The sequence below is a fragment of the Podarcis erhardii genome, assembly GCF_964252035.2.
Source record: "Podarcis erhardii genome assembly, chromosome: 10".
NCBI classification, from domain to species: domain Eukaryota; kingdom Metazoa; phylum Chordata; class Lepidosauria; order Squamata; family Lacertidae; genus Podarcis; species Podarcis erhardii.
In genome coordinates, this window is record NC_138500.1 from 14996953 (window position 1) to 15022495 (window position 25543).

Below are 25543 nucleotides of genomic sequence, written 5' to 3' on the forward strand. Positions count from 1 at the left end.
TGACAAACTAATGAAAAAATATTCCCACTTGGTTGCACATTAGATGTCAGTTGCATTTTACGCCTGACCTACTTGGCAGTGTGTTGCTGCTGTCATGAGTGCCAACATTCATGAAAGTAGGTAAGGTGAACACTAGTCTAACTTTCAACGGTGAGCAACTGTATGGGGGGGGGGCAAGGTTTCAATGATAATCCATGCAGCTCTTTTTCAAACAGAAACAAGAAGCTCAGAGTTCAACCAGAACTTATCGTCAAGAATCAGAAGCCCAAAGCTTTAAGCATAGTATCTGTGGTCACCAGGGTTTGCCCAGTCCCAAGGGACAAGGTCCTATGCTGCACCCTTGAAACACAGTATAATGTCCATGACAAACCAAAGGGCTTAGAGGTGAACAGAGTCTTCCTGGCTTTCTCTATGTTGCCTGTTGCATTTCCAAAATTCCAATTGCCCACTGGATGCAAAAACTAGCTTCCACCCACATTTGGGGGCGTGGAAGGAGCAGAAAACACCAAGAGTGGAGGTCAGCTGTCCCTCTCTGCAGCTCCTGTATTTCAGCCCCGTCTGACAACTTGCCATGACAGGGGGGCAGCGTGTGAGCACAATTGTTGAATCTGTTTGGTTAGCAGCTCTGCAGAACTGAAATGTATTTTAAACCTCATCCACTGAAGAACAGCCATAATATGTTTTGCTTTACTACTTTGTTAAACTCAGAATTCAAGAAAAAGCAGCACAATAACTTATTTTGATGGGCAGTCATAGGAAGAATACAGCTTTATGGAGTTTCATGAGACACACACTGGAGATAAAAATACTATTAATTTTTTTCCTCAGCTGTGAATGGAACACACACTTTTCTTTACAAGAGTTAGGAAGTGGGTCTCAGGTTTGTTCTTAACAAGAGCACTGAACCTTCTAAACTCCATCTCCTGACCGCACAGCTGATACAGTTTCAAATGAACTAAGCCCATCTAATCAATCAGTTGTGGCAGAACATTTCAAAGCAAAAGATGGCTACAGGATAGCAGTGAACTTGAGGCACATTAATGATCTCCAAGGAAAAATCACAATCCTTTGTTTCTCTTCATTATGTATTACCACCAGCAGCAACTGGAAATATGATATAAAAGCAGGCAGCCACGCAGGCTCTGGCTATTTACAGAAGCAGAAGAGGAAACAGAGCTTGACCTCATGCTGCAGTTTAAAGTATAGGGACGCTTCTGTGAGGCACTCACTTGTGTCAAACTATCATATGGGAACAATTAACACACTAGAAAAAGATGCATGTGTTGAGTGGCCCAGCAGCACAAGTGCTTTTTCTGTGAGCTAAATGAAAGTATCATTCATTCTCATGTGGACACTTTCAGCCATGAAAGTGACTCTCCCATCTCATTAGATTGTAATATGAGGGTATAAGCTGCCAAAGACAGAGAATGCCCAGATGTCAACATTAAAATCTGGACACAAAAAAGCTCTAATCCTGCACTGTAGGTGGTATAAAATCCAAATGAGCTAGGGAACCAAATTTCTCACCCAGTGCATCACCTGGAGATGCATATACAATTATTTTGTTTTTATAACTCCAGGCTGTGAATGCCACTCACACAAATGAAGTGTCAGAGGTCCCTGCCATGAAGGCATTACAGTCAAAAATTCAACAAAGAGGAAACATAGGAAGTAGATATGGTTATCTCAGTCATACATATTTAAATGTGTATGGCGTGTTAGGGGAGGAGTAGTACCTCTGATAAGGGACATGTCATGCTCCTTCTGAGGTAGCCTATACATCTTTGGTCCCCACCCTGCACTCAGCTATCACCTGTGACTCCTAGAAGCTGTTGGCAAGCAACAGCAGCCACATGTTGGGAATGGCTTCAACTGGCTGGCTAAACCAGGTGAGGGTAGCCAATGGGTCTAAAACCCTCTGTGAATTACGGACTGCACCTGCGTGTAAAAACAGGCTTTGGCAGACTGAGTGGACAAAAACAAGAATTGGTTCAATGGTCAAGAAGGTTGTTTCTGCACTTGCTGTAGAGGGAAGTGAGGGGCAGATGGAGCTAGTCAACCTGGGAAGGTATCTGATCTAAGAGATGGAAAACTGATGTTTTCAGACCTTTTTTATTTCAAATTAAAATCACAGGCCCAAGTGCCTTAAAAGCATACAAACAAGCTTTGGTTATTTCTAGAAATGAGTTGATTGTCTCGAAATGTATATGTAATTGTTTCTCTGTGCCATGTTTTACCAACTAGCTGAATAATTGTAGACTAATAAATAATATATGTTGGATGTAGTAACTTACTCTGCCCAGAGGACTCATTGGATGTGCAGCATAATCCGATGTCAAATTATAGTGTGCAGCTTCACCTATCATGTTTACTTGCCGGTCTTTCTTTTCTTCAGATGACATAGTTGCTGCAGTCCTGAAAATAGAATATGCAACAAGACTAGAACTTGCTGTGTATGTAGACTGCTATTAAAAAAGCATCTGTAGCTGTCCTTTCGTAAAGCGTATATATGCTATACATACAATTTCCCAGATGCTGCAACAGAATTGTGCAAATTTTTAAAGAAAAAACTATGTTGTTAAATTATGCTTTGTGGATTCTCAATAGATCAGTCTCTAAAAATAGAACAACTGCAATCTAGACAATTTGTTTACATACATGCATGACATTATCCCTAAGGTATAGTGAAGCTTTTGGTTTCTTTTCCAGAGGATCTCCTGCTTTTCTTTCTCCTACTTCCAGCACTACCTTCTCATGCCTGCATGAGTACTGGAAAAGAACGAAAGGGCTTGGATGAATTTGGTATGCACATTCTCCTGGATACACAAACCTGTATTAACAGAATGACTGACCACTTTAGTAACTCAGCTGCATACAAATGCTTAGAAAATCTATGCAAAATGAAGTTACAGGTTGATTCTCTGTAGCTGTAAGCCTTTGCAATGGATGAGTTCAGGTATGCCTAAAGCAGGGATCTGCAACCTTTAAGACCAAAAGAGCCACTTGGACCCATTTCTGAAGAAAAAAAAACTGGGAGCCGCAAAACTCGTCATTATAAAAATAACGTTTTTGTCACTTTTTAATTATTTCTTTGTTTGACCCCTCAGAATTACTCCTCCTCATAGAAATAAATGTTAAATTAACAAGTTACCCTTTTTTTGGTGTGTGTTCTTCACTCCCCTTCAAAACAGTGACCAGCGTACATGCCCCTTACAATGTAGCGGGCGGGCGGGAAGGTGACGTCGGGACGGTGAGTGACTAACGCACGCACCGCCCCCATGCGACGTCACAGCCAGTACAGCGCCCGCCACAGTGGGGAGTGTCGGGGCGCACAATGCACCTCCTCCCCTCGCTAGTATCCGCCCTGGAGCCGCAGCAAAGGTGTAAAAGAGCCACATGCGGCTCCGGAGCCGCGGGTTGCAGACCCCTGGCCTAAAGCAATCAAGAGCTTGGCAAGACTTCCATTCCTCCTGCATTCTTTGAGAGGCCAATCTCTATCCCTCAAGTATTGCTCCAGGCAGACAAGTATATTACTGATACTGTTAGAGCTACAACTAGAAGGTAAATTAATTACTTAATTACTCTGCTCTTTTTAAAGATCTGAAATTCTTGAATGACAGCAAAATCACCAGAGACAAATAAGGAAATGCTGGTAGTCAAAAGAAGGAGAGAGAAGTCAAGAGGATAGCAGGGAAAAAATAAAACAAATTCCTTCCAGTAGCACCTTAAAGACCAACTAAGTCAGTTCTTGGTATGAGCTTTCGTGTGCATGCACACTTCTTCAGATACACTGAAACAGAAGTTTCCAGACCCTTCTATATAGTGAGAAGGTGGGGAGGGGTATTACTCAGAAGGGTGGTGGGAATGGATGATTGGCAGATAGCTGTGATGAGCCTGTTGACGACTCTTAACGACTGCAATAGGTCTTACAGGAAAGACCTATTGAATATGCAAGAAAACTATGCAACACTTTCTCTAAGAAGCTGCTCAAACATCTGATCAGCGTTCTCTACTCTAAACAGAAGCTAATAAAGGAGGAACTCCTTGTATTGGACAACTCTATCAGGAACCACCAAGCTTGGCAAGAGTTCCAAAAGGAAAAACAAAACATTTACCACTCTCAACTGGAGCTACTGAAAACTTTAAGGTGCTACTGGAAGGAATTTGTTTTGTTTTGACTATGGCAGACCAACACGGCTACCTATCTGTAACAGGGAAAAAATAGTAAGCCAAATGCATCTAGGAGGAGCAGTGTTGAGAGCTATGCAAGAAAAAGCAGAAGTTAGGCCAAGAGGGCAAAGCTGAAGTCTGTTCTGTGAATATGCTGGACAGTAGACAGTAGAGCTTCAAAACAAGCTTGAAACAGTTTAGACTGGAGAAAACAGTAAACTGATTGTGTACTAAGCCATCCACAAAATGAACAGAGAGGATGAACTGGTGAAAAGTATGTGGTCTTATGATGTGGGGAGGGCGAGGGGATTAAATAGTGAGGATGCTCTTTTTAATCACCTTCCACAACCCAGGAGAATAACAGTATCTTGATTGTGTTGGGAGCGTCCGTAACTTAGTACTGGATATTAAGTTTTCCAGCCATTATGGCCTGCTTGGTTTTAAATAAATGCACCATTTATGGCACTGATTGCGATAACATGGCAACAGTGGTGATGACACTCATTCAGGCTTCATTTTAGTGAACAACGAATGACGACCAAATGGAGTGGGGTGGGAGAATTAAATAGAACAGCAGCAATGTCTCATTGACCAATAGTTAAGTAAGGAGTGGGCAATCTCAAGATGTTGCTGAAATACAACTCCTGTCAGCCCCAGCAAACAGGACCAATGACCAGAGCTTATGAGAGTTGTAGTTCAGGAACATCTGGAGGGTCAAAGGCTCCCTATTCAGTGCAGTATAGTACAGCATAGTAATCTCACCAAAACTGATTCACCGTCTCGGTAAGCAAACAGAATGGTTCTACACATGCCTGTACCCAAAAAGGAAAGGCACGATGGAGTAGTTTCAAACTTAAAAAGCTTAAATTCTAAACTTTTTGCCCAGGCCTTGCTTCTTTTTAAAAAATTCTCTACTGAACATGTAATTAACAACAAAAACCTGCTAATCATCTGGCCAGTCAATTGACAATATTTGACTGGTCAACTGACTGGCAGTTCCACAATAATGCGAATAACTGTTAAATTCTGTATTCATTGAGCAAAACAATCACTTACTGTTCATTCACAACAAAAATGCAGTTGTCCTGCGATGGCTGTCCTGTGACTGGATGCTTGCAAGTCACTTTTCGTTCATTGTGACTGTGGGGAGACAAAGTAGAGGAAATATATAAGCACATTACTCTTTTCTAAGCACAACTGCAAAATTCCGAGACAGCAGGCAGGCAGATTCATTATGGCATTAATTAGTGCATACGTGCAGCTTCTCACAGTGATACAGTAACAACAACTGATAATACTTGAGGCAGGATATTTTTATTTTTAAACTCAAACGTTTGGCAATCCTTTAGAGCTTAGCATAGAACATTTGTGGTAAGCATTCCCTCTCTATCCACATTAAGCCTGGATATAGTTAGAAGTTTATTTTTTTAAGGTTGCAGACTAATGTTTTAACCCATGAATGAATATAAGCAGTGTGAGCAGTGGCTATCAACACAAGTTTTGATGGACTACACTCTGGGCTACATGAAAAGTAAAGGCACATCTTGGGGGGAGGGCAGATATCATTACAGAATTAAAGGGGGGGATCTTGAAAGAAGAATGAGAAGTCAGTTAGTTTGCCATCATATTCCTCATGAATACATCCCCTATTCAGATTTGTATGGCAGAAGCCAGTTCCTGTTTATATACATACATACATACATACATACTTAGAGGAGAAAAGAATATATGCATGCATTAAATGTGTGTGTGCCAGCAAGCACAAAACAAAAATATTTGTAATAAAGAAGAGCAAAACCCCGGATAACACTGGTAGAGCTGGCAGAGTACAGTGGTTAAGAAAGTGTATTAACTTTAAGGCCCTGTTTCAATTCTCATCCTGGCTATGGATTCACTGTGTGTCACACCTTTTCAGCCTCCTTACTGGAAACAGGTAGATAACAATCAGCCTACCTTGCCAGGATTGCTTACAATGCCTTTGTTCATGTGAAATGCTAGCTCAAATTAAGGCAAGCATGCCAGTGCACAGGGAGAAAGAGGTGCCTATTTTGCTGCTCCCCCACTCCTGCTGTACTCACCCCAAGCTCATTATTGTTTGCTTCACTCTGAACAAACCACAAACAGCAGCTGCAGCCCCTGTCCCCACCCCGTGGTACCAGCCTAATGGCTGGGCTTACTGTTACATGCCAACAAGGCCAATATACAAGTAATGCTTTGACGCTTTAGGAAAACTAGAAGGCTGGTTCACATTTTTGTTTTACTGATTGAAAGTACTCCCAACTCTGCAACACACTTGTATTGAAATCAGATTTTAAAGTCTTTTTCAGGCTGACATCCTACTTGGAAAAATTCAGTCTAGCATATTCCAGTGTTTTGCAAAGTTGTACATGGCACTTATCAATGGCATTTCCGTGCACTCCGGCTTCCATCATGGTGTCCCGTTGTGCTAGATGTAGTTTAGTTATGTTGGTCACATGACCTGGAAAGCTGTCTGCAGACAAACACTGGCTCCCTCGGCCTGAAAAGCGAGTTGAGCACCGTACCCCATAGTCGCTTTTGAATGGACTTAACCGTCCAGGGGTCCTTTACCTTTTTACATTTACCTGCATGACACTATGATTGTGTATCACCAACTTTTCTGCCACACTATTCAGGCTTAGTCATTTAAATAAAAATCTGCATTTGATATGCTGCTCACCTTCAAAAACCCCTGGAGACTTACCTTCAGCAAGATAATCCTAGCAATTCCCTGGTTGGTACTTTTGTTAAAACTCTTTAGATCTTAATCACTTTGCAATTTCACACAGTCATGCTGTAATCATAAGTCCCGTTCCACACAAAAACCTACAGTACAAAATTAAAAGCTTTGTTCCTTGGCAAGAAGCATGATAAATACCACTTATAATAAATGCAAAGGGGTGAACAATCAGTCTCTTTTAGAACTTACATCCCTTATGCAGAAAGGCAATGTTCAGTGATTTAAAGGTTCCCACAATGCCTACTATGATACATAAAAAATGGGGCGACATCAGCCCTGGCACTGAACTTGGCTAACAATCACAATTGTCATGTGTTTACATTTAATGCCTGATGAAGTTTTTTTGGGGAAACTGCTTCTGCAACCTGAGTATAATCTGAATATCTTGGCTGTGAGTCTTGAAAGACCTGCACCCTAGCCTGGGAGGTTGGAGCCTGGACTGACTCCAGCTACAAAAACAGAGGCTGCTGGACAGAATATTGGATTAGGATATTGTGTCTTTTTTGGGATGCTGCTTTTATTGATTTTTTTTTGTATCTTTATTTTAGATCGTATTATGATTTATGTGGAAATTGTTCAATTTGGTTGTGTGTGTATGTATGTTTTTTCTTAATAGAGGCAAACAGAAAATCAATCAATTCTCAGGATTAAAATCTGTAAAATCCTTAACTTGTAAAAACACATAGTCTTCTAGAACAATATGGATGTGGTTCATATATTGGTCCAATTTTCACTTATTTGAAATTTATCAAATATTATCTCTTGTAAAGAGTTACCTTCAATATGCATCAGGAATAAAGAGCAGCATATTCTTTCCCTACAGCTATCACTATGGTTCTTCTAGGATGGAATAATTCAGAAATTTCAACACCACAAATAAGAATGTGGGAAATCAGGGTATCTTTCATATGCAGGTGACCCAACCATGACACAAGGCAAGGTAGCCACAGATTTTGCATGACATAAATGGCAAGAGAATAGAAGACAGGCAGATCTGTCCCATAGAGTAAAATCATCTAAGACATTCTCCAGTGTAACTTCCACTGAAATGAATGAAAGCTGTCCTAAATATATTACCATGTGGCGTGCTAATTAGGAGGGGGTGCTATTTGAATTTTCCATTTCTGGTACAGCACTAGTTTGTCCCCACTTTCCTCATTCATGCCTGGGTGCTGGAAGGTAACCCTAGGTGTTTGCTGTTATGCTCATTTAACCTGACTGTTCCAGAATTCAACAGCAGTCCTGCCTTCTGAAGTCTGCACACAGTTGAAAGCAGAAACATGACAAGTCAAAGCATTAGTTACATGACAGCCATGAATACACCCACTGCCAGAAGAAGACTGGGATGACAGCCTGTGCTTACTGTTGGGAACAGTAGATTCTGTGCTACATCTTGACAACACCATTTTAAAAGAGGTGTAGAGGGGTGTGTGTGTGTGTGTGTGTGTGTGTGAAAGAGCAAAAAGATTTTTAAGGAAAGGGGAGATTATATTGCAAACACAAACCAAAGGTAAGAGAAATTGTTCTTAGAAAACCCGCTTTCTTTATGATCAACTGTTATGTACTGCCACATTTTCCTCAACATTGAAGGATAAATGTGGAATGCACAGATTTTTCTCAGTTGCAAAGAGGGTGATTTCCCTGTTTTATTGTAATTTTGTCTGCTTTATTGTCTACTGCAAGCTGCCTTAAAAACCATGGAAGGAGGCTTTTCAAAAACAAAGTTCCAATTTAAAACAATGGAAGAAAAAGGCCCTTAATGTGGAGAAACTTGCTGATGTGTTCACTTCAGGCCACTGTGAAGCCAGAAAAACTTCACCCATCTTGCATGGTGGAATACTGTCACATCACAAGGCATGAAGTGGGTACAATTACAACACAATGCCTACAGGATGAATGAATGCTGTCCTGTTATCCACATATGAGGCAGATGCTGAACACACAGACAAACATGCATCTCTCTCTGAGAAAACAGCCAACGCATGTTACAGTTCAGAGTAGAAGATTGCAATCGTATGCATAGGTACTTGTAAGGAAGCCCTGCTGAACTGGGTAGGATTCCTAAGTAAACATGTGAAAGACTGGGTTATATGTCTGATTTGGGCCCAAAGACGTACTCAGATGCAAAGTCTGACACATTCAGTTCAAGGGCATTTCAAGGACATATGTTAATGCATGCTGATTGATTCAAATATTGATCCAAATCACTCAGTAAAACTGCTTTTTAAAAATACATGTGTGGGTGTGCATACAGGATTATTTTGGTTCCCTGAAAGCTGAATTTCTTTCATTATTTTAGTGTATGTATTCAAACAGTTTTTCAGCAGTGCAAAAACCTCAGCACACAATTCTCATTTTCACAGCATAAAAGGCATTTGTTTATATCCAGAATCTATACTGGTGAAATCAATATCGAAAACAACACCCTCTATCTGAGTACCTATAGTTAACTATATAGCTCAGTGACCCACAAAGAACTTTACTGTAAGGCTACAGAGGCAATCACTTTACTAATTAACAGTAACCAATTAGCTTTTGATTTGAATATTCGTGTTCCACTTGCACAACTCAAAACTGCAATTCCACTTTCCACAGTGCTCTTATTCTAGACAGATATTCCTAAAGCTTCCTAAGAAAAATAATTCAAAAACCTTCCGACACACCTTGCTTGCTCTGTTAGGTGAACTGCAGCCCAATTCTGTGCTTCATTGCACAGCACATAATTCTAGAAGGTTCTCTTGCAGGCTAATTAATTCTACCTGCCTAGAATTCAAAGCAAGTTTAGAATTCCCTCTTCTAAAAAGTGAGCATTTATTCTCTCATTTCTATATACCCTTTTAAATTATATGAAACCCACTTAGACTACCATTCCCTGGGCTAAACAGCTTTCTTTTAGTAAATTCATATATCATCAACATGAAGAATTAAAGAACCCAAGAGATAAATGAATGTAGAGATGCATTTTTATATTTTCCGTTATCAAAGGTCATTACATAAAATATTTGGTAGCATGAACAAGTTAAGAACAGAAGGCAAGCTCTCAAAAATATGATCATAGATCCAAAACTCCAGAATCCTCCAAGGTATTTAATTGGTATGCAAGACTATTCTGCCACAAATCAATATGTAAGTGGTGCACTTCACTCACACACACAGGCACATGAAGCCTTCAAAAATGCACAGCTGACTAAGACATGTCTTCACCAGAAACTAAGTGACAGCTCACATCATAAATCCTTTCACCGGCATGCTCTTAGTTATGAGGCTACTGACTCAATATTGTATTTTAGCACAAGACACTGGAGTCCAAATTCCTTGCAGCTGTACCTATATAACACACGAATATGGAAAACTGCCTTGCAGTAAGAGAGACCACCATCTATCTCAGTATTGTTTATACTGGCTGGCAGCAGTTCTCCCTTGTGTCAGTCAGGGACATTCCCAGTCCTCCCTGGCCATGCCAGAAATTGAACCTGGAATCTTCTGTATGCAAAGCAGATGCTCTACTGTTCTTTTTGATCCTTAGTCCTTAGGCAAATACACACTGCACTCCTCAGGTGTGAACCCTGAATGCAAGGCCTGGGCAACTCACTCTCACCTTAACAATATCCCCAAGTTCAATGCTTTACTTATTTCATATAAGTAACTGCATGGCAACCATTCACCTAAACAAGATACAGTAAAGCAAAAGGGTGCCTGGGGATATTCGGTAGCTTGGAGGGTTACTCCTTAAAGCTCAAGTGCAGCACTGCTAGATCAGACCAAAGATCCACAGGGGACAACTGGATGCCTCCATATGCTTAATGAGTTTAAGTATAATTTTCATTAAGAAAACAAGGATAATTTTTTCAAAAGTATTTTCTATTAATCCTGCAATACTCGCTACATTTTATATTTCCCTCCACATTTACTCCAGAAGTAAATTGTATGTTAGTTTAAATACCACAAAGACATTTCACTGTTTTTACAGTAATTTCATATAATAATAAATACACAACTGCAGCCCTCCTCCATTTACAAATTCATTAGGAATGTGAGGCCTAAAATTAAGAAGGGAGAGTCAAGAGGAGCCAACACAACCAAACCCCAGCTCACCAAACTTTCCATTCCTTAAGGAGTAAAAAGTCAGCAAAATTTCTTGTTATTTTTGTTCTTTGTCCCAATGTTTCTTTTTCAATAAGACAAATACAATAGATGAAAGCTAATAAAATATTGCTTGAAGACAGGAAAAAATGTAATATAATATATTCATATCTACTACCAGTAAGGATGTGGTCTGTGGCTGCACAAGCTCCTTCCATTTTCCAGAAAATGTCACTCCACATTGCATATGTAAGCATTTGCATTCAGCTGAACATATGAACTTTTCCCCCAATTAATCTATTTAAGAAAACAGTTTGAAAGGTTTGTGCAGGAAAGGTTTTCCTGGAACATGGATTACTATCAGGCTCCCCAATTAGAATGCTTAACTAGAAAGGTAACAAAAGAACATTATAAGGAATACCAAAGTAATTAAATTCTCACACAAAGGTACTCATTTTAGCTGTTGAACATCAAGTTTTGAAATCCACATTAATCATTTCACTGGCTCCCACACAATTTCACATGCACACCCATGATAATAGATTCCCAATTTGCTGGAGAGAATTGAGGAATATAATCTAAGGAGGTGGCAGCTTGCCATTTGATCTTGTTAGGCTTACTTCTTCATTCAAGGGACCAGTTTGCCAAATGCTTAACAATAAATGTAAGACTTGGAATACAAAGTTTGGGCAACTTAATCCTTAACAAAACACCTGTCTAGACAAATAAGGAAGAGTACAGTGTGCTCAAATGTCACCCCAGACACATATCTCTGAACTTCTAGCACAAGGGTCCCTCAAAACAGAAAGATTGCTACAAAACAATCCAATATATACATCTTCAGAAGTAAGTTCCATTGAACTTATTCCCAGGAAAATGGATAGGAGACTGCAATCTTATGATCAATGAGTTCTCTCTCAATGTAAGGCTGATCACTTGCTTATTTTACTGCAGTATATTTGCCAGAGCTTGAAAAAAATCTAGTATTTATTTGTTTAGGTAGATAGGATACTTCATACATGTCTTTACAACAACATCCCATATAAGCCCTCAAGAGCAGTTTACATGTGCAAATTCACCACCAGACAATAATTTTATTCACACATCAGTGTGTGATGTCTGCAAAAATCTTCCTTTCCCATTGGGAGGATAATATAGATGACCAAGTTCCCCTGGAGAAATATAAATTCACACCAGGGTTGCATGCATCTTTACAGTCTTTCTAGAACTGCAAGAACCAGACAGAGATTTTTTATCATCACACATTACCCCAGACACAGTTTGATAAACCTGATGGCCCCTCTCCTCTTTGATGAGCACTGTATGCTTCCTTCAAATTGCTGAATTCCTTAAAATTGCTAAATTGCTTTCCCTTTCATCCTCGTTCTCCAGGAAGGTGCTATGTTAGGTCAGCTTTTACAGAAAGAGTCAACCTAACAGGAAGGGAGAGGTAACTACATTCCTGTTCTTAACTATGAAGAAGTGTCTTATCCCCCTCCCATTTTTTCCTGCATAGAAAATTGGGAAGAAATGAAAGGAGGCTTATTTCCTGCATATTCCCTCCTTGCCATGCTTGCTTCAGGTTCTCGCAACTACCCAATGCAGAGGAAGAGAAACAGAGGAAAGAATAACAAGTCCATTCTCTTCCTGTAGAGCAAGGGATGCCAAAACAGTGTTCATATGTGCCAGTGTGCCCACCTGTACCTCCTATAGTGTTTGTGAAAGGTTCCCTCCACTCAATATTCCCTCAAAAATCTACAATGCATGAAAGACTGTTTGCCCCCTGGTCAGTTCCTAATGGCATTGGCTCAGTCTCTTCTGCACTGAACACACACACCTTTAAACATGTCCACATTTCACTGGATGTCAAGATTGGCTACTCCCCTCTCATGGATTCTGAAAAAAGCTTATCTCTGTGAGTGAGTGCCACTGTGGCTGATGTTGATGCCCCTCCCCACATTGAAAGGGGAAGCGGATGGGGGAGGGGTGACACCCACACCACTTCATTGTCCTCTGTCTTTTTCCATTGTTTTAGATGTGACAGTCGCTTTGTGTTATGCCATGCCCCCATAGAAGCCATTTTGTGACTGGTGTGCATGACATTTTCAAAATACCAAATGTGCCTACTGGTGGTCCCTGCCATAGAGAGAGAGACAAGTAGCTACCTCCTCTTCCTATTGTGATTTTGTAGGAAATAGTGGCACCAGCTAGCTAGCTATCTTCTGAAAAGGCCAAAAATAAAGACAATCAAACCAACTTTTCTTGAGTTCTCTGCAAGTGTCTCAAGATTCAGGAAAGGAGAGGTCAGTGGTGACACACATAATTGATTTAATTAGGAAAACAAACCAAAAACGGTTTATCGCTGATGCTAAATGACATTTTTCTTTCTTCTTTTTAAAAAATATTTTACTATTAAAGTTTACATAACAAGTTTCAGTTTAAACATATCAATCACTTTTACATTTAGAATTCTCAGAATCCCTTAACTTTCCCCTGCCCTTCTTTGGTTTCCATTTTCTATCCCTTTTTATTCAACTTATTCTTTTTTCCAATTTGTTATATCTATTATTAACTTTTCCATTATATTTGTCTTCTAAATGACATTTTTCAATACAGACAGTTGATGTGATTGGCTGATTGCATGAATCATATAATGATAATGTGAATCTGCCATAACAGTTGTGAGGAACCTGTGGGCTCTCTAGATCAGAGGTTGGCAACCTAAGGCCCGGGGTCGCTTAACTGGCCCATGAGCTGCCCCTCAACTGAGCTGCCCGCTCGGCAAGTCCCTGCGCGCTGTGCTAAACCGGCACAGCGTGACGTGGGGACTCTCTTCCGGAAATCGCTTCTGCGCATGCCCAATGCCGTAAATTGCGTCTGCGCATGTCCGTGGCGCCATAAACTGCTTCTGTGCAGGCACGATTTTTGGCATCTGGGCATGCACAGAAGTGATTTCCAGCATCGCGCTGCACCTGTCTGGTCCACGGAGGATATCTGCGGGAGTGACCCGGTCCATGCCCGGTAAGCCTTGCCGACCCCTGCTATTTATACCCCACCCATCTGGCTGGGTTTCCCCTGCCACTCTGGGCGGCTTCCAACAAAATATTAAAATACAATAGTCCTTCAGATATTAAAAGCTTCCCTAAACAAGGCTGCCTTCAGATGTCTTCTAAAATTCTGGCAGTTGTTTTTTCCTTTGACATCTGGTGTGAGGGTGTTCCACAGGGCGGGCGACACTGCCAAGAAGGCCCTCTGCCTGGTTCCCTGTAATTTTGCTTCTCGCAGTGAGGGAACCATCAGAAGGCCCTCAACGCTGTAGAAATCGGATTGATCAAGGTTGTTTCAGCAAAGAGTGCTCAAGAGGTTTGCTGACATTTTATGTACATAGGTGGGTGTTTTAAAGTGAGTTCTCACTGGTATCTTTGCAACTGTGAGGCTATTAAAGTAATACTTTTTAAATGGACTTTAATGAATAGATCCTCACAGGTATTATAGAAATTCCTTTAAATGACAATAGAAAGAGTTGCCAACAATAAAGTGGTCTGTCTCTGGTATTTCCATACATATGACATGGCTTATTGCAATGCAACTAAGTGTTCTAGATCAGAGGCTGGGGAACCTGTATCTTTTCAGATGTTGTTGGACTACTCTAAAAATTAGCAATGCTGGCTAAGACTGATGGGAAACTAGGGAAGAAGGCCTGGAAGAACACTCATGCATGCCAGCCAGTAAGGAAAAAAGAAAAGCTCTGCTCAGTCAGGCCAAAAAAACATCTAGGCCAGCATTTTATGAGCAGTGGCCAATAAGATGTGTATGGGAAGCCTGAAAGAAGAACCTGAATGCAGCACACACGACAACTATAATAAAAGGGCATTGCAAGAATTACTGCTTTAATGTAAGTGCCTGCTTTGAAGTACAACGTAATCCATTAATGTATCAGTCATTCAGTCATTGTTGAGCATTCATAGCTAGTGTTAAAGTGAATACATCACATATCTTAAAATTGGGGCTACATTTTTAAAATGATCTGCTCAGTTTATCCATGTCAACTATTAATAAGACTAGAGATATTCCAATGTCAATGATGCTTTAAAAAATGTATCTCAGAACATTGTGTGGCGCCTCTCAAAGGCATCTTGAGATGTAAGAAAATAAGGCAGGCTGTCCAACTTTAAGGACTGTGGAAGCACATAGTTTGGCAACCATTTTCTTAGTTCCTTGAACATCTTTGAAAATAAGCAGGACGATTCACGTTATAAAATTTAGTCTTAATTATGGGTTTTTAATGAGAAAATGACTCTCACAATGTGAATACCTGGAACCACAGCAGAGCAGTAAAAAGCAAACATGAGCCCAACTGTCTGTTGACCCTTTGCTATTACTGCAGCTGTTCCAAAAGGTTAAGTACCATTTGGCTTCAGTGAATAATCAAGATCTTAATCAGCTACTAAACAGAGAACCTGAATTACAAATTCTTACTTAGATGGGTTTCTAAATTCTGCTTTTGGAGGGTCATGGTGATTGGCAAGACTGAATTTATATTCTTAGATGGAAGCTTTGTTTGGCTTGTGGACACATGCTCTGCATTGTCCCAAACTCAAATAATTTCAGGCCTTGCCTCATTCTCTGGATGATGCCAAGGGATAATTGTTTTAAGCTTGTAAGGGACCATCTGGCTCTTGCACAAATCACTTCACTTCCCACTGAAATTCACCCACATTGGAAGTGGCATGAAGCAGCTGTAATGGCTAGCAATAACACTGAGCAGTTCAAGTTGGGGAAGTAAGGAGCAAAGGTATCTCCTGCCTTATTTAACTGGAGGAGGGGGTGCTTAAATTTGATTCATGATGACAACTCTTTTCAGAATATTAAGGGACATTACAGTTCTAAATGCACTCAGGACTACTTACTTACCTGCTATAAATGGACTAGAACAGGACTAAACAAACATATACCCCAACCCTTGTTCCTAGTAATCTTCCTATGGACTATAACCAACACAGTGCAAATTTGAGAAATACATTCCTTGGGACAGTGACATTTTTAATAAAAAAATGTTTTTGAAATCTGAGAGGCATTAAAGAAAAAATATTTTGTTAGTCTTTTCTTATGATGTCTGTTTTATTACACATACAGAAGAACACAGTTGGTTTACATAATAGAATCTAAAGTCAACTAATTAACGTTATAAATAGTCCAACTGTTTTTGGATCCACTTGCAACCTCTTTTGGAATATAGCTTTCCCAGTGTCAAAACATACAAAAAAACAAAAAACCTCTTCAGTATTTCTTTCACTGGCTAAGCAGATCAACATCATCTGTCTCTGAAAATATTTTCTTTACCATGATTGGCCAATGTTAAATTAAAAAATTCAGCATAGTTTACTCTCCAGCTTAACTGTATTTTCATCCTTGCTTTGGGAAGGTGTGATGGATTACACCCTTGTTTGCTCAGACCAGAAGCAAACTGAAAAACAGTATATTCTGTATCTCAGGATCTCTTTAATAGAGGAGTGTTTGCTAGAAACTCAACAGTTTGTTAATTACTTGAAAATCTGCCAGCATTAGTGCAGACTCATCCACTCTACATCAGCAGCAATATGTTAGTCACAGAAGGTCACATTTTCTCAGCCAAAGTGAAAATGTTGCACTGTTTTATTCATTAATGAGACAGGAATTACATTAATTTTTAGATGTACTACTTCAGTGGAAATGCAATTCATACGTAGCCTGATTTTTCTTTTCTCTCTATATAGCAGTTCTCCAGCATTTGCAATGGTTTTGAGATTTTTTACAAAATCAATTATACAATTTATATAAATTTTACTAAATAAATAAATAGTTCCTGGTGGTCTGGGCACAAATGAAGGCATTGGTTTTCACATCTATCGCCCTACTGAGATTGGGCTCTTAATAAACTAAAAACATACAAAATGAATTTAAAAGAGCTCTAACAAAGTACCATTGAGGATAGGACAGGAAAGAAAATTAACACAAGTTACTGCAAACATTTGTAATGTTGAGAAATTATCTAGCACATTTTAGATTATCAATCCTTTCCACTACTAGCCTATGGAAAGCAACACATCCCACTACTTAATTTGTATTTTGACTCACCCTACAAAGAGAGAGAGAGAAAGCAATTTACAGTGGCACCTTGGTTTAAGAACAGCTTAGTTTATGAACAACTTGGATTAAGAACGCTGCAAACCCAGAAGTAGGTGTTTTGGTTTGTGAACTTTGCCTTGGAAGTAGAACTTTGCCTTGGAAGCCATGTTCCGCTTCCTGTTGAATGTGTTCCATTTGTAAATTGAGTCCCCTGCTGCTATGGGAAAGAACGCCTTGGTTTAAGAACGGACATATTTCTTTACTGTCATTTCACAAAGTATACATGAGTGGGAAAATTAATTAGCTAATAACTGCAATTACTGATGTAAACAAATAATTTCATCATGGTGACTCCAGAAGAAATTATACTAGATTTAACCACTCTTCTAGTTCCTAAAAGCCAGCTCCCATACTGCTCTGCCAACAAGATCCAAAAGGAGACAAAGAGTAAGAAGGAAGGAAGGAAAATTGAAGACATAACCCAGATGGGAGATTAACTGCTACGAGTTCAGAATCACTTAGATTCACTCAGGTATTTCAAGAGACTGAATTGTCAAGGAAAGCTGCCTAAAAGGTGCTTATTACAAGGTCATCCAGGTAACAAGTCATTACTCATTTTTATAGAACTCTTAAACTTAAATCTTACTTTAAAAGTTTACTTCAAAACTACAACATCTATCTAGTTTTTAGGGCTAGTTCAGAGCACTATTAAGACTTTGGATGACTTCATATGAAGCACATCAGCCTCTTATTCCCCAGTCAAAATACTGTAGTCAACAGTAAACTGAAACCCAGAGAGATTGGTTATTCCTGCCAGCAGCAAGTGTTTAACCATTCTGTGTTTTCACAATTCCACATATGCATGGCCCCCCACATCTGTAAACCTTTAACTGCACCATGCCATTCCAAGTATTTTATAATAAGAATGTATACCATGTATTTACCAAAATAGGAACCAGCACTGAAGATAGCAATTACAGAATTCATTACTTTGCAAAAATATATGGACACAAAGAGAAGAAGGGATATAGAATTTGAGCTTCTAAACCAAATTCCAAGCCTGAATAATTGCAATACATTTCTACTAGCTTGCAAAATCACCAATAAAAGAAGTTTCATTTAAATCTAATTTTCAAGTTTTAATTCATGTATTTCTTGAACAAGCTTTCATATGAATTGCTTGCTATAAAAATTAAAATATATGTTTATAATAAAAGAAAATGTTTAGAAGCATCATTCTAAACCTCTAATAATGTAGCTCAAATGCCTTTTGCACTACTTTTTTTTTTAGAGAAATGGGAGCAATTATGAAATTAATGATTTGTTTGGTTTCTGTTTTTACATATCAAGGACACTAAGCAAGATCATTTACTTGACGCTTAAGTAGACTTAAGATGAAAGGGCCTGCAATGCATGCACAAGGAGTGTGACCAGAGGGGCAAGCTGATGTTGCAGCTATTCCATGGAAAGCCTGCAAGCAGGACCCGAGCACAATAGCACTTTCTTCTCCTGTAGTTTCCAGTAACTAGTTGTGTCCTGAGAGCCGGGGCCCCACATTTCCCTTAGGTAATAAACACACAAACACGAATATTTTAGGTTAATGGGATAAAATAGGCCACAACTTTTTTGGTTACAGAGGTGAGCAGTTTGGCTTAGGCATTGGGTGAAACCAGGCTATATCTTGACTCCTGCCCGTCTGCAGGGAATCCACTAAGGGTAAACCACCAGATGGGGGGAGCCCAATGTGAAATTAGGGTACCCCGCAGGTCCCCGTTGGGGTTGTGCCATGACCCTAGCCTACACCCAGGCTTCAGACAAGAACCAAGCCCCCAATCCCTTTAACAGCATACCCTTATCATGGAGGGGCAGGGGGAGGCTACAACCTCCCCTCCCATAACTAACTAGTATTCAGAGGCAAACTGTTCCCAACAGTGAAAGCAGAACATAGCCAATTAAGGCTAGTAGCCACTGACAGCCTTATCCTCTGTGAATTTGTTTACTCCTCTTTTAAGCTAATGACTGGAAATGACTGGTGGGAGAAATTCCTACCATCACAAAGGACCATTAAGGCAACAGGGTAGATTTTTCCTGGGAGATGACTTTTAAGAAGCTGGAACCAGCAAGGGGGTGGGGGTGGAATCAGCACTAAAAAATGCAATGATGTGCACTGCCAGACCACTGTTGCTTTTTCGTCCACAAAAAGAAACAAAGCTCTGATTTCAGCTGTCAATTTAGTCACCTTGAATCAGTGTCACCCTCCCCACCTTTCTGTCCCAATCAAGGTGCTTTGGTACAAGCCTAGTAAAAAAAAGGGGGGGTTCAAAAGGTAAAGGACCCCTGAAAGGTTAAGTCCAGTCAAAGGCGACTACGGGGTGTGGCACTCATCTTGCTTCAAGCAGGGGGAGCCAGCATTTATCCACAGACAGCTTTCCAGGTCATGGGGCCAACATGACTAAACCGCTACCAGCGCACGGAGGACCATGACGAGTGCCAGAGCACATGGAAACACCGCTTACACTAGTATACCCTTGGAATGGAAAAAGTGTCATTATTTGGAGAAAAAAATGTCCAGAGCAGTATCCTTTTACCAAAAATGCACCTAAAACATTACATGGGTGGTGATATAGAGCTTGTTGGTCTTCTAGTTTCACTATTCTTTCTCTAATAATGATTATATGCACTGTGTAATGAAAACTGATCTGTTAACTGAATGCTGACTTATTTTCTGCTGAAATTTCTTTTTTAACTGAATACCAAGTAATTAGTAATTTGCATGTAACCGTTCAAATTAATTGCATCTTGCCATATGCTGCATTACTCACTTCTCCTTTGCCACTAGACTAATATACGCACAAGCACTCACTCCCACAGAAAATTTGAAACAGCTTCAGAAAACGAGTGAACTTCATTCTCATTCTTCTCCTTTAAGATTATAGGCTGCATGTGTTTTTCTTTTCTTTTCTTGGAATTTATGACTGAAATCTGTTCTTGCAGAGCATCAAATATTTTAGCAGCAATAGTAATTAACACTCAAGATTTATTCTCATCACAATAAAGTTGTATTTGGGTACTACAAGGCAATTCACAACAAACAGTTCTAGATTGTAAACTCATCTTTTAACCAATATATAAATGCTGACAGATCTTAAGATCTGTTCAGGGTTCCCAATTTGTTTAGGCCATATTTCCCTGACTAGTTGGGAAAGATCTATTTTAGCCTCTAATTAGCCATTCTTTTCTATAGTTCACCATAATTTCTGCTCATACTTTGGTTACCATTTTACAAGTTCAAGGGAAGAGGGGTATATGCATGGTTGGATGTGCCCCTCCTTTGGCATGAAAGTTTGTCAGCAATTTTTGCACTCAAATTCCCAGTGTTTTCACTGCTCTTATGCCTGGTCCACAGCTCTACCCCACAGAATATAAAAGTAAGGGAAACTGCCAAAACTTCAGTTCAGTTCAGCTGAGGTGGTTCTCTCCAATCAGGTTAAGTAAACTCAGGAATTACACAGCTCCATGAGTCCCAGGGCTCCTGAGCTACTCTGGGTTGCCCTCTGGGGAATAGCATAGCAACCTGGATCCTAATCCCCCCCATAAAACCCTTTTGGGGTTGTGTTGTTGCACACTTTCTAGTGTCCAAATCTTGGATGAAAATAAGACAAATATTTCTAGAGGGTAATAAAAAGTGCACAGGAACAATGAGGGCGTTCAACAATAATAAAAGTAAGCACAAAGCCGAAAACTATTTCAGCTCAACTCTAGTTATTAGACAAAGCTTAAACATTTTATGGATTTGGGCTAAGTTATATGTGTAGTTTCTCAAATCTACATAATTCATACAATTCAATTTCCGCTTTCACACATTGTGGGCCTTCAAACTAAATTCTGAATAACCACCTGTCATTCTACTCATTGTAATGTCTGTGGCAGTGTAACCTTTGGAATTAAGTAGCTCAGGACATGCCAACACTTCTCTCTATGAACATTTATAGCTCAGGTGTTTCACTGCCACCTACATTATTAGCATTGCTACAGTAAGTGTAATCTTCAGGCGTTGATTGATGAGCTCCACTGTCACAGTTCTGCCAGTGGGATATATGAAAGAGCTAACTGTATGCTGGAAGGAACAAAGCTACTTACTAGCAGGAAGATCAACTACTGGCTCATAACTTACTTCTGAGGTTACATTGGCAGATAGCTGTAGCTACCCAAGTGGACTTGGATAGTTCACTCACAATACACACAAATTATTTGCACCAGGATATTGCAAATACAACTGCACTGATTTGACAGAGGCATAAATGTTTGATAAAGTACAGGGTGGAATGCAGTCCATCTTCCCAGATGGGATCAATCTAAGAGAGATTTACCCACCCCCCCATGCAGATGATGCAGTTATCCCTTTATTGCATGTATAATAAAAAAATAAGAATGTTATGGTTCGTCAATGTGGTGTACTGCATAGTGCTGATCTTGGATAGGTGTCCCTGGGTTCAAATCCCTGGGTGGCCATGAAGGTGAAGGGTGTCACTTTGCAACTTTCAGCCTAATATACCTCACAGAGTTGTTATGAAGATAAGGATATTAGGTACAGTGGTACCTCGGGTTAAGTACTTAATTCATTCCGAGGTCCGTTCTTAACCTGAAACTGTTCTTAACCTGAAGCACCACTTTAGCTAATGGGGCCTCCTGCTGCTGCCGCGCCGCCAGAGCCCTGAAGCAAAGTTCTTAACCTGAAGCACTGTTTCTGGGTTAGCAGAGTGTGTAACCTGAGTGTGTAACCAGAGAGTGTGTAACCTGAAGCGTATGTAACCCAAGGTACCACTGTAATTGCATTTACATACCCCGAGATTCTTCAATAAAATAAACTTTTGAACCCAGTTAGAGAATGCTTGGCTATATTGAATAAAATAGACCATTTCAAACATACCAGTGTTACAGTAAATAGCTCTGAATATACTGCTGCTAGTCAGTATGGACAATACTGATTGATACGGACCAAGGGGCTGACTTGATGTAGGACAGCTTCCTAGATTCCTAAGCGAGACATACTGCTTGCCCCTGAATTAGGAATGGAGAAATGTGCTCGTTTACTTACACTGTTGCTTAAAAACAACAATGATCTACTCATGTAATACTTAAATGAACAAACAAGGACATCCTTGGCTTAATGTTCTTTATCACAGCTTGAATTCAAGTGATGTTTGAAAATTACATCTTTGATATCCTGACTTCTAAACACAATCAATAATTCAAGAGATATGCAAACAGAACTTGCAAAATAGGGCTTTTCTGCCTCTCCAGTCCCATGCCCTCCCCCCAAGAAAGCTGTTCCTAAAGGTTGAGGGGGTATAGAATGGTATGGGGTATGTTGTGAATGACTCTAACTGGAGGGGGCAACTTGTAGAAATTTGGGGAACCATCTTACATGAGCGGAAGTGCCTTACAAGGGACCTCTATACCCCAGCCAACTACTTATCCCCTTTCCAAAACCAACCACCATGGCTCCCAAGCTGCTACAGAATTGCCCTTGTCCCTACAGAAACATTTCATCATCCATAGGAGTTAAGAATCACAAAGACCTGACCATCCTATGGAAAACGTTTGCATTAGAAGCCTTACTGGGCTAGGCTAAAACAATCCGTATATTCAATTATAATACTAAGCATGAAGCAAGGCATTCCAAGAAGCCAAAGAAAGTGGTCTGGACAACAAATGACTTAATCACAATGTATTTAAAAAATAAATAAATTACAGTATTTCATGAAATACAAAAGAACTTTCAGTATTCTGGGTGGTATTCAAAAAATCTTAGTCTGAAGAGACCCATTTAAGTCTGCTCTTCGATTTAGTTGAATAGCATCCTCAGAGTTTACAGTACCAAAAACAAAAACAAAAAAGTGTCATTGTACCAAATAGCAACTTAGGTCTTGGTGGACTTTGGAGAGATCTCCTTGATTACAGTATAGTCTTGTATGTTATCTGTATTGTGTGACAATGTCTTTTCCTTCCATTCATGATAGCCTGAATGCTCTTAATTGTGAATAATACAAAGACAGTCAAGGTGTTTGTAACAGTTCTTGTTTATTACATACTGCAAAATGAAGTAAAAGCATTTTTAGAAAATAATGACTCTATTCTAGCTTTGAAAGCAAAGAGCTGCTTGGTACAAAAATAGACTAAATCAATCCATCTGAATTCCAGTCACAGCCTCTCCCCTGCCAGAAATAGATATCTATCATTTGCCGAGATTAGGGGCTTTACACTACAGGAACCCCAGAAAAGTTGGATTAGATAGGCTTAATATTATATATATCCATGAAGTCCTAACATCCTTATTGTAATAAATTCAAGGATTCACTACTGGTGATATCTATTTATATGTTCATAAATAATTGTAGAACTTTATCTGCACAAAAACCAGATTTGACATGGTAGGATTTTGAATGAACAACTGCTCTGGTGATTATAATTAAAAGCTACTGCTCTCACAAAGATTTTTCTCACTAGTAAAAAATGCAATGTTTCTGATCTTTTCAGTGATACAAGGGGGGAAGAGAGCAGTTTATAAATGGAATGCAAGTTCATATATGCAATTCTGATCTTTAATGCCCACAAATCAGACCATTGTGTGGGCATTTCTCATTCAAAAGTGCATATTCAGTTTCCATGAGCAGTATTTTTCTTGCATCACAACCTCTAGATAGGTAAAAAAAAAAGTTATTTAACATTAATGATTGCTATGCTAATTGCTTCAGGCAAGTGATAAAACACTAGCATTGCAGCTCAAAAACTAAGCTTAAAATTTTAGAAAGAGATTCTAAACACATGCACAATTTTAAAAATAAGTAAGAGAGAGAAACCAAAGCCTCTCTAGACGTTGTAAAAATAAACAAGCATCTGTTATGGATGACATAAGCTCCTCACAGTTAGATGGATAGGGGCTGATGCAAGATCTTCTAAAGAGTCTTAACATCCCCAACTTCCACAGTTGTATTGATTCTATGCCTTCACTTAGAACAAATATCATTTTCTTCACTACTTAAATGGAGGAAGATATGCCCTGCTTTTCAAGTAACATTCATAGAATCAATTCCAACAAGAGCTTCATAATGCATATTGCCAAAACAGAATTCCCTGCCTTTTCCATTTGAATTCTTCAATGCAGATCAGCAGCCATGAACTGGACAATCTACAGAAAATGTTGAAGTCCCCATTAATAATTTCTATGGAACTTTTAAGTGTTTTATCACTTTTCTCTTCCTCAACCTATAAACAGGACAAAGAAAGGAATCTGACGAGTTTGTTTTCTAAACTTGCTTATGTCTAAGCTATTTCAAAATGTTATTTATTTATTTTACATGCAGCATGCAATTTATTCTCCAGCTTGCAATATTTTTAACAACCACAAAGCTGTGCTTTTTAAAAATAAAATCTTTCCTGTTATGCACAATTAATGATAATGGAAATTAGATGAGTAAAGCTTACCAAAAAACAACAACCCACATGCTCTTTCTCCAAATCTAATGTGAAGCAAATGTACTTTAACTGTGCATGTTTAAAACTGGCTTAGTTTACCAAAAGAAATTATCCACGTGTAAAAGAAAATACACAATCACTTACCAGCCTTCAGAGAAATTCATTCTTCACCAAAGCCTCAATGCAAACAGCACTTGGAAAAATATGAGGCACAACCCTTTTGTCTTGAAGCTGCTCCCCAATGAGCTGTGCACAGCCCTGCCACCAAGAAAAAGCATCCTGGCTCTGAGAGTTGCTAGCTAGAAAACCGATACAAGAGTGATGTCACACTGCTTCTGAAAAATTACTGAACCTCAGAATCATCAGCACTGTTCTCTCAAGTAAAACACTGTTGTGTAACAAGAGGCATTCTGAACACGAACACACACACACACACACACACCACCCAAGACAAACATTCCCATTTCCTTTTCCCAGCAAAGGCCCCAATTAATTTAGCTTAGACCCCATGAAACATCTATTCTAAACAGCAGATTAGTTTATTTTATTCACCCTCATATGGTTGGATTTTAGCTGTAAGATCACTTAGAGAAAGTGGTGTTTTGGTATCCATGAATTAAAGCATCCCCGGAGTGATCCAGGTCTTATGCTTTGCTCCTTACAAACATGCTATTCCTTGCTTGCTTGGAGAAAATGAGAAACTGATTCCTGATCTCTTAATGCTTATTTCCTCCTCAAAAAACTAAGCACTTAAAACTTAAATTTAGCAAGTTAGTAAATTTCCCAATACTATATTTGCTCTCACATCAGCACTTCTGATCGGCTCAGTTTTTAATGAATTAGATCCAATATACTTCCAACAGATCTGTTTTTATAGTCTGTTCTTAAAATTTGCTTCTGAAGAACAGGCACGCATAATCACAACTTTTACAGGTGACCAAGATT

The 25543-nt window shown here is 39.4% G+C and overlaps 1 protein-coding gene across 23 annotated transcripts in view; it reads right to left on the reverse strand.

Annotated features, from left to right (window-relative positions):
* Positions 1-25543, reverse strand: part of PLEKHA5 (pleckstrin homology domain containing A5) — a 170876-nt gene that overhangs the window by 63664 nt on the left and 81669 nt on the right. For 22 of the 23 annotated variants that reach the window (XR_014160966.1, XR_014160967.1, XM_081879677.1 and 19 more), the window contains 2 exons: positions 5227-5310; positions 2295-2415 (listed from right to left, as the gene is read on the reverse strand). Coding sequence is in view for 21 of the 23 variants with exons in the window: in XM_081879677.1 (XP_081735803.1) it covers positions 2295-2415; positions 5227-5310 (205 nt within the window). In the remaining 2 variants the exon portion in view is untranslated. Of the gene's footprint in view, positions 1-2294; positions 2416-5226; positions 5311-24742; positions 24870-25543 lie in introns of those variants that run through there. The other variant, XM_081879670.1, reaches the window with a different exon arrangement.